The 10,136-nt window shown below is 37.8% G+C and overlaps 1 protein-coding gene across 1 annotated transcript; it reads left to right on the top strand.

Moving 5' to 3' along the window:
- Window positions 1-1,825: 1,825 nt before the first annotated feature.
- Window positions 1,826-4,479, top strand: LOC114420560. The gene is made up of 3 exons (XM_028386424.1): window positions 1,826-2,439; window positions 3,449-3,632; window positions 4,450-4,479. Exons 1-3 carry the CDS (start codon window positions 1,826-1,828, stop codon window positions 4,477-4,479), a joined length of 828 nt encoding a protein of 275 aa, XP_028242225.1.
- The last annotated feature ends 5,657 nt before the right edge of the window (window positions 4,480-10,136 follow it).

Below are 10,136 nucleotides of genomic sequence, written 5' to 3'. Positions count from 1 at the left end.
CTACAACAAGATCTTTGGACAGCAGCTCAAGCTCACGAATCTTTAACGAGGCAGAAGGCAAGATCTAAATGGATCAAGGAAGGCGATTGTAACTCCCGATACTTCCACCTGCTGATTAACTCACACCGCAGATTTAATGTCTTAAATGGTGAGGTTATTAACGGGTCCTGGATTGATGAGCCAAATAGAGTAAAAGAGGAAGTCCACAGTTTTTTTCAGCAAAGATTCCAAGAATCCAAGCACAGCAGGCCAAATTTAAATGGCATCAGCTTCCATAGTATTGGACAACGAGAAAACCAAAGGCTGGTGGACAGCTTCAGCGACGAAGAAATCAGGACAGCGGTGTGGGACTGTGATAGCGAAAAGAGCCCAGGGCCCGATGGATTTAATTTTAAATTCATCAAGCAATTTTGGTAGATTTTGAAACCGGATGTCCTCCGATTTATAGATGAATTTCATGCAAATGGTGTTATCCCAAGGGGAGCTAATGCTTCATTTATTGCCTTAATACCCAAGGTGACTGACCCGCAATGCCTCAATGACTTCAGACCCATCTCACTCATAGGCTGCGTCTACAAGATCGTGGCTAAGCTGCTAGCCAACAGATTGAAGAGAGCTATGTCATCTATTATAGATGAACGTCAATCGGCTTTCATAGTCGGAAGACACTTATTACACAGCGTTGTCAATGCTAATGAAGTAGTAGAGGAAGCAAGGAGGGAACAAAAGTCATGCATGATATTCAAGGTCGACTTTGAAAGAGCCGACGATTCAGTTTCATGGAATTTTCTCTCTTACATGCTAAGGAGGTTGGGGTTCTGCAAAAAATGGATACTTTGGATTGAAGGCTGTCTTAAATCTACCACGATGTCGGTGTTGGTTAATGGAAGTCCCACAACAGAGTTTGTTCCCCAAAAAGGCCTTAGACAAGGTGATCCCCTTGCGCCCCTACTGTTCAATATTGTAGCTGAGGGGCTCACTGGACTTATGAGGGAAGCAGTCAACCAGGAGATGTTCACTGAGTTTTTTGTGAGGGAGAAAAATGTACCTGTTAGCATTTTACAATATGTTGATGACACCATATTTTTTGGAGAGGCTAACATGCAAAATGTTAAGACAATCAAGTCTATTATGAGGGCTTTCGAACTTGCATCAGGCCTTAAAATAAATTATGCGAAGACCTGTTTTGGGGCTATGGGACAATCACAACAATGAATAATGCAGGCTGCGGGTTACTTGAATTGCAGAATTCTGTTTATGCCATTCACTTATCTGGGAATACCCATAGGGGCTAATCCAAGGCGTAGTGAGCTTTGGGATCCGATCATTAGAAAGAGTGAAAAAAAATTAGCGAGATGGAAATAGAGACACTTATCCTTTGGGGGGCGAGTGATCCTTATAAAATCCATCCTAACATCTATCCCAATTTTCTTTCTCTCTTTTTTCAGGATTCCCAATAAGGTAGCGGACAAGCTGATTGAAATACAAAGAAGGTTCCTATGGGGAGGAGGAACAGATAAGAAGAAAATAGCATGGGTCAAATGGGACACAATTTGTCTCCCAAAACAAAAGGGTGGACTGGAAATAAAAGGCATCAGCCTGTTCAACAAAGCATTACTGGAAAGTGGTGGTGGAATTTGATGCAGCAAAATTTAGAAATATGGGCTAAAATACTGGATTCAAAATATGGTGGAAGGACTTACAGTCGGTGATACATGAACAAAAGATGAATACTGTGTTGCAAACTAAAACAAAATGGAAGCTGGGCTGTGGGGATAAATCCAGATTTTGGGAGGACAGATGGGTACGAGGAGGGGAAGCATTAATGAGGAAATATCCCAGGTTGTATCAAGTCTCCTGCCAACAGCAAAGACTCATTCAGCAAGCAGGGAGACAAACCAAAACAGTTTGGGAATGGAATCTTGAGTGGAGAAGACCCCTATTCGACAATGAAGTAGATGCAGCTGTCAGATTTATGGATGACATATCACAGATACAAATCCAAAATCAGATCACTGATTGCTGGATATGGAAACCAGAAACTACAGGACAGTACTCTACTAAAAGCGCATATTACCTGTTGCAAGAAGCCACAGTAGGGGACACCCTGGATGAAGCACTAGAGGATCTATGGAAGCTAAAAATCCCAGCAAAAGCTCAAATTTTTGCATGGAGACTGATCAAAGACAGACTACCAACCAAAGCTAATATGAGAAGAAGACAAATCCAGATGAATGACATAATCTGTCCTTTTTGCAGAAGTAAGGAGGAGGAAGCCTCTCACCTATTTTTTTATTGCCCAAAGACACAGCCCTTATGGTGGGAATCCCTCTCCTGGATTCAAACCAATGGAGTTTTTTCTATTAGTCCAAGACAACATTTCATGCAGCAAACAATTGGCACAAATGGTGGAAAGCAGTATTCTAGATGGAAGTGCTGGTGGGTGGCCCTAACTTGTTCTATTTGGCAGCACAGAAATCGAAACGTGTTCCTAAATCAACCTTTTAATGGAAGCAAGCTGCTGGAAGATGCAATATTTCTAATCTGGTCATGGCTTAGAGGGTTTGAGAAAGATTTTGTTGACTCATATACCTACTGGTCTAGTAATCTACCAGTAGCTTTTTGTATATAGGATAGAAATGATGGGTATTTCACTGTAGTTATATAACAGGTCTGTAATCTGGATCTTCACACTAGTGGATCCAGCAGCATACCTAGCATTAATATTGTACTTATAGTACCTCTAGTACTTTCATTCATTTATAATATGATATATTTTGGCTGATAAAAAAAAAACTTATATATCAAACAAATTTATATGAAAGGCATTTGGAAAGTTTGTGACATACCAAACAAGTGCCCCAAACTCCAAAATAATTGCAAGAAGTGTCAGTAACTTGTTATGAACCTGCTTAATGCAAAATAATGAGATAGTGAGCCAAGCAGGATCCTTATCACTTGTTATCTCTACTGGTGGTCCAAGCATTAGATAGATTTAACAGAGACAAACTTCAACATGTTTCCTAAGTAAACTACAAATGAAAAAGAGACCAAGCTTACCTCGAACCCAAACAGTGACAATGGCAGTGAGATCTAACAAAATGGCACGAAACTTTAAGCTTTCCTCGTACCTTAATCAACAATACTGCAACTGAAGACGTATTATTATTATTATTATTATTATTATTATTATTATTATTATTATTATTATTATCATCAATAAAACATGAACACCCAAGGAAACTTAGCATACACAAATTTGACCTACGTACCTCGCGGAGAAAGCTTTGACCTTAGTAGCAACAATGTATGTAGGGTTTCAACACCCTAGTAGCACCCACGAGTGTTTCAGCACCCTAGTAGCAATAGTGTATGTAGGGTTTTCTTCGAGCGAGGACAATGTGGGTTCTGTGGGGTTCGAGCGATGACAATATGGGTTTTCTGGCAGTGTAGGGGGTTATGTGGGTTCCAGCGAGGACAATGTGGGTTTTCCGGCAGTGTGGGAGGTTCTGTGGGTTCGAGCGACGACAATGTGGGTGTCGAGGGAGCGGTTTCCAGAAGATTTCAGGCGGGAGGAGAAAGAGAAGAGCGATTTCAGGCAGGAGGATGACAAAGAGAAGAGGGAGGGCAAGGTTTTCGAGTGCGCGCGGCTTGTGAAATCTCAATTTTTATTAACTTATAAACATAACAACATCTGTTTTTTATGGATAATCGATGTTAACTGAATATAGTTAACATCAGTTTTGTAAAAACCGATGTTAACATCAAATACATTACATCGGTTTTTTAACTAACCGATGTTAAAATCAACTCCTTAACATCGGCTTCCTCAAAATCGATGTTAACTCTATGAAGTTAACATCGGTTTTGCCCAAATCGATGTTACCATATTCATCTTAACATCATGTTAGCATCGGTTTTTTAAATAACCGATGTTAACATGAAGTAGTTAACATCGGTTTTGCTAAAACCGATGTTAAGTAACTCCATTTAATTACAAAAATGCCACCGTGCTTTCGTTAACATCGGTTTTAGCTATAACCGATGTTAATAGGGCGATGTAGAAAGCTTTTTTTTAGTAGTGAATGTTGGTTAAGATCAATATTTATGTTATAGTACTATAAATAAAATATGAAAGGTGCAGTTATAATATGATACGAGTAAATTTTAAATTCAGTTTGGGGGCTTTTCCTTTATGTTTACAAGTTAATTAAATAATTTATAAGCACCAGGACCCTTAATAGATACCCATATTTAATAATTATGCTTGTGCTATGTAACTTCACTAGTGTGAGATCTGGGCCTTCAGAGGGGTTGTTCTATGTACAAATCACTGCCTCTTTTTCTTTCATTTAGTGTTCAGAATTTCTGACTTCAAACCCTTTCAACACGAAATGAAATTATGTCTGCTTGTTTGAATTTGATTAAGTTTTTTTAGACTTTCTTCAGGTTTCAGAATTAGCCATATGTTGTTCCTAGTTGGAGTTGCCTCCTTTCAAGGCTGAATGCACTACATTGACATTTGATAACTAATTTAGTATTGTGATCTTATTTGTTTAACTAATTTAGTTATACAAATAAGATAGCTAATAATAGTCACTACAAGAAAAATACTATACAACGATGATTTTGAATACGTCGTGGAAAGTAAAGACTTTCCACGATGGTTTCATAAAAACTATCTTAGAAAAAGGTATCATTTTAAGACAGTTCTTAACTAAAAATCATTTTAAAATAGTACCTTTTTAAGACGGTTTTTAGCTAAAAACCGTCTTAGACCTAAGACGGTTTTAGCTAAAAACTGTCTTAGAATTGTGTCATTCTAAGATGGTTCTTAACTAAAAGCCGTCTTAGAATGGTGCCCTTCTAAGAAGGTTTTTAATTGAGAATTGTCTTAGAATGTGTGTTATTCTAAGAAATTTTTTAGCTTGGAATCATCTTAGAAAAATGTCTTTCTAAGATGGTTTTTATTTAAGAACCGTCTTAGAATGTACACTTTCTAAGACGGGCTTTCAAAGAATCATTTTAGAATGTTTTATTTAAAAAAATTATGATAAAATAATATAAAAATGAAAATTCTAATAAAATAAAAGATAAGGTTAATAACAAAATTTCTATGTCAATTATAACACAACTACATGAAATTGATAATTGATAGATAGTTAGAAACATCGAAACATTATCCCTTAAAGAACTAGAGATGAAAATTGTTTTCTTAATGAATGATTTTAAGAAAAAGAATGAAATTAACAATGCTATTTGTATTTAAATAATAGAAGTTCAACAATATCATCAACATGAGGGACTCCAATTAGGATGAAGTGTTTTGATAAGTTCACAATACCAACAACATGAGGGCAAGACATAGAAGTAGTAAAATTAATAAGAGGAATATTGTAATTTGCTTTTTTTTTCTTCCAAAAGTTAAGGTACTGATGAAGTCCCTATCTAGTATGCTAGCTGCAATTGTGAATAACCAAGGAGCCACATTGATAACACTTCCAGGTGTTGGTCCATCGTTTCATGTAGAGGCAACCACTAGAATATTTTCGTATGTGATCTATAAGAAAAAGAAAAGAAAACCTATCTTAATAGAATTTGATGACAACTTAATCTTAACCAAAGGGAATTACATAGATAAGGGTTCTGACTATTAATAAATGTAAGCTTGTGATAGTATTAAATTTAAGGACAAGATTTTTGAAGCATCTAAAGGATATCAAAACATTTGAATGAACTATTAAGAAGCAAGTCAAATAGAAAGTGTGATGGTGACATCATGCTTTAAAAAAACATGAACCAAATTTCCCTAGCTTTAGCATTCACCTAATTCGCTTATCTTGATCTTGTTCTCTTTTTTGTAACTACTCGTTTTTTTTTCTGCCTCTTGTAGCTGAGTTTGAATGCACATATATTTAAAAATAACCAAGAAAAAAATTAAGCAAAAATTTGATTTTGCTACAACCTTCAATGAGAAAAAAGTAACTCAACCAATAATGGTATAAATACTAACATCGAATATGGAAGAAAACAATGGCTTAATTAATCAGAAAACCAGCATTGTAACATATAGTCTTACCTTGCCCATGTTACCAATTTAACTAGGGCTTGTTTGTTTTCTCCAGCTCCAAAGTAACAAAAGTTTTCTTGTAAAATGAAGCAAATAGTATAAAGGAGTGGATACACCTAATGATATATTCCCCAAATTATGTCTCATTGGCCCTCAAACATACAAAGCTGTTGATAGAATGATCAACAATGAACAACATGCAATATTGCCACTTTATATGTATCCTGACTAAGTTCGTATTCTTTTTGACACTTTATTAAAAAAAATAGTCTTTTCCTAAGTCCATATTCTTAATTATTTCTTTCGTTCCTAAAGTGTAAAGCATGTGCCTAGGCATAGAATTGAATATAGGATTAGGAACTCAACTTCTTTGGTGGAAATATCTAAATATTTCATAAGTGTAAAAGGCCCCATTACAATTACCAAGGATCACTTCATACTTATAAACTAACTCTCTCTCTTTCTCTCAGATTTCAAAAACATACAAATCAATTAGATTTCATATATTTACTGTCGCAACCTACCCTTCGACAGGAGTGTGAGCGAAAAGCCAAAGAAGTGTTTTCCAAAACGGAAAACGCGTGGGAGTCGCCATCAACATTTATTAGAGGAAAACGTTAGAAAAACCAGAAAGGGGTCTACAAATATTGAAAAAAAAAGGTTCGGGAGTTGTTTACGCATGGGGAAGGTATTAGCGCCACACGTGTGACATCCTAGAATTTCTACCCGGAATTTTGTAAGTGTACATTTTAAATAATTATATATATATGTGTATTATTCAGTGTATATATATATATTCTTGGTAGAAGTATGTACTTTGGGAGAGACATACGTGGGTTAGGCTAATTAGCGAAGAGTAATCCATAAGTGGACAATTATAGATTAATTCTCAATTAATTAGTCTAAAAATTATCGTTTTACGTGCAACTTAAAATTTAACAAAACCAACCTCTGAACCACTCTCAGGGTCTCATTATGAGTGTTTTGATATATATATATATATATATATATATATATATATATATATATATATATATATATATATATTGCCTACTTTCGAAAACGGGCCCCGACGGGTGCAGAGAAATGCAGGGAACTAGAACCAGAGAGGCGACACGCAAACCGAGGCAGGATTTCAGCATTCAAAGGGTCAAATTTTTCTCTCCTTGTGGCTGAGTATGAAGTCACATCAAAGGAAAAAGGTGGGCCCCTTTTTGCTCCACTTAAGATGGGACAAGTGGCATTGCTTTATGAGAAAAAAAAGGGAAAAGAAAATCATTTTTTTTTATAAAAGCCAAATTTCTCTCTCCTTCTTCAGAAATTTCAGCAGCCCTTCTTCTCCCTTTCACGTAGCTTTTTCTTCTTCCTTCTTCTCCACCATTGTTCTCCATTAAAGCTCCAAAATTTCTCCACATTCATACTCCAAATTGCAAGGGGAAGCCATTTTCGGAGTCATGAAGCACACCTCTACATTGTGGGGCTTCGAATTTCAGGTATGGGTGGACTTCTTCTCACATGAAATTTGTGGGTATTGGGTTTTTGGGAGCTATGATCGGTAGTTCTACTAGGTTAATGCCTTATGGTAGTTATTTGTGAAGGAATTTGTTGAAAGCATGCTAAACTTGACATGTTTGATGTGAGTAAAGCTACCCATTCTGTTTTAGGGCTTTATGGTGATGCTTTGTGGTATTTGTATGTTGAAATTGTTGATGCAAAACTGGTAGAGATGATGGGGAGAGATAACTTAGGGCTAAATGTGAGAATGACAATGTTGTAGGCAGAAAAGTGTGAGATTTTGAGGGTTAGAGAAGCCAAATTTGGGGTTAGTGGAAATTGGAGTCTAAAGTGAGTTGATTCTAGTTTAGAATGTCAATTAGGACTTGTAGGTAAGCTTGGGTAGAGCAAATGAGGAAGATGAGTGACAAATGTGAGAGAAAAGAGCCATTTCTAGCCTAAATTGGGTGTTGAGAGGTCAAATTTTGAATGGCTGGGGTTTTCACCTTAAAACCAGTTTGAACAAGTCTAAATCAATGTTATAGACTTGATTGAGATGAGATTTTACCCCAAAATTACCCAATTCTCATTTTCACTTCTCAAACCTTAAAAATCCACTAAATTGATGGGTTTTGGATACTAGATTTTGATTTACCTTGATATGAAGCTTGTCTTTGGTTTAAATATGATTTATGCATGATTTAGGACTTGTAGGATCCAATTTGAGCAAAATTGGATGTGGGCAAGTTGGATTTCGAAATCTGCCACATTATGCAGCAAAAAGTTGTCAAATTGTGCAGCCAACTTGACCAAATGTGCAGAAAAATGCTTGTGCATTGCTAGTCATGGGCAGAGTATTACATTTCGTGTTCTAGGCATTTTCTAGCAGATCCCAACGGTCAAAATGTAGATTTATGTACTAGTAACCTCCACTAAAATTTTCAAGTCGATCCAATGGTTAACAAATCGGAAAGAAGAGAATGTTACTGGGGTATATGAGTAAGAAAAGCTGTGGTATTTGAATGTGTTTTGGGCAGAGTTTTCTGCCACTACCCTGTTTTCTTGGTTTAGGGTAGTTTCATGATATTTGAAATTGAATTTCTTGGATATTGTGGAAGCTTGGAGGGGTTGATGGGGACCCGGTGCTGAGAGGAACGAGGATAAGGGCTACGTAGGAGTGCGTGAGCTTAGTTGAAGGTGGGCAACTGGGGATGGTGTGTTCATGTTTTGATTTGTGGAAGTGGGAGATTTGATTTGTGCCATCGCCCGATCGCCACCTAGTACCACATATGACAGGTGCCCCATAATCCAACAAGCTTGATGTGAGAAAGCGTGGAAGAGTCAGTCTTCCTACTTTTGTTTGTTGACCACAGAGTGGTACCTGGAGATATGTCGTGGGGGTCAGGAGACCTTGGGGACGTCAGGTGGGGTGCTATTGCCCAAAACCAAGCTTGACCAATCCCGACCCAACCCGGGCATAATCAGTCAGTGAGAACCTGTGACGTACCTAAACAGGCGAGCTCCTGGCAGTCAACCAATAATAGAATAAAGTCCACGAAGCAAGGAGGCTTGTGCGGTGGCTGGCCAACTATGTATCTTGGGTGGTATCTAAGATTTAGCCTCTGGTAATCGATTACCATTCGTGGGTAATCGATTACAAGGCTTAAAAATGGAGACAGGATGTTAAAATGGCCTTTGGTAATCGATTACCAATGGGTGTAATCGATTACACAGAGTGACAAGGCACTAGTAATCGATTACCAGTTGGGTGTAATCGATTACACAGGGAGATAAGGCATTGATAATCGATTACCATTTAGGTGTAATCGATTACAAAATGTAATTTGTAGATTTCCATGTGCAAAAGCTGTGTAATTCGTGTTTGGGCACAGGTAATCGATTACATACTTTGGTAATCAATTACCAGAGAGGAAATCCATTGAGAGAGACCTTTTGAGTATGCGTAGCGGTTATGGGACACATTGTATTGATACCTGTAGTTAGATTTCTTGTGAAAGAGTCTACCCTCTTCCTTTTATCTCTTGTAAATCGCGATGGCAGCACAGTTGATCCATGATCGTGTTGTGATGGAGTGCCTAGAGGGTGTTTGGGAGACCCTCGAAGGCAATGAGAGGTGCCGATTTCGTGGCACAATTTGACTCACTGCTACTTCATTAGTACATCCGGAGGAACCCACACGCACACTTCAGCAGCCTGTGGAGTGGATACTACCTACACCTACTCCATATCAACTAGTGGAGCCAGTTCAAGTGATAGAGGTGTCATCCTCTGAAGAAGATCTTGAAGACGACCCAGAGGAGTTACCTCTTGAACCTGCTGTGGATGCCCTTGACTTACCTGAGGATGATGAAGACCCACTCCCTGATGTTGATTCCCTAGAGGATATTATGTTAGCATCTGGGGCAGACTCTACAGAGGAGAGTGGCCCCTGGAGGGACAATGAATAGTGACGACTCTTCATCATAGCAGACAGCTCCTAAGACTAGGCGTACATACTTTTTGTGGGTGGGTGTATCTAGTTCAGACTACTAGGTTTACTCTTTTGATTTTT

The sequence above is a fragment of the Glycine soja genome, chromosome 7 (genome assembly GCF_004193775.1).
Source record: "Glycine soja cultivar W05 chromosome 7, ASM419377v2, whole genome shotgun sequence".
Taxonomy (NCBI): domain Eukaryota; kingdom Viridiplantae; phylum Streptophyta; class Magnoliopsida; order Fabales; family Fabaceae; genus Glycine; species Glycine soja.
The sequence above is the reverse complement of the archived record's forward strand: the minus strand, read 5'-3'. Positions and strand labels throughout refer to the sequence as shown.

What these genes read in the sequence shown, in the direction of transcription:
- LOC114420560 (XM_028386424.1), top strand. Translation starts at nt 1,826, where the DNA reads ATGAGGAAATATCCCAGGTTGTATCAAGTCTCCTGCCAACAGCAAAGA. An exon ending in TATTCTAGATGGAAGTGCTG is followed by an intron (nt 2,440 to 3,448) that starts GTGGGTGGCCCT and finishes GTTTTCTGGCAG; the next exon opens with TGTAGGGGGTTATGTGGGTT. An exon ending in AAGAGAAGAGGGAGGGCAAG is followed by an intron (nt 3,633 to 4,449) that starts GTTTTCGAGTGC and finishes GACTTTCTTCAG; the next exon opens with GTTTCAGAATTAGCCATATG.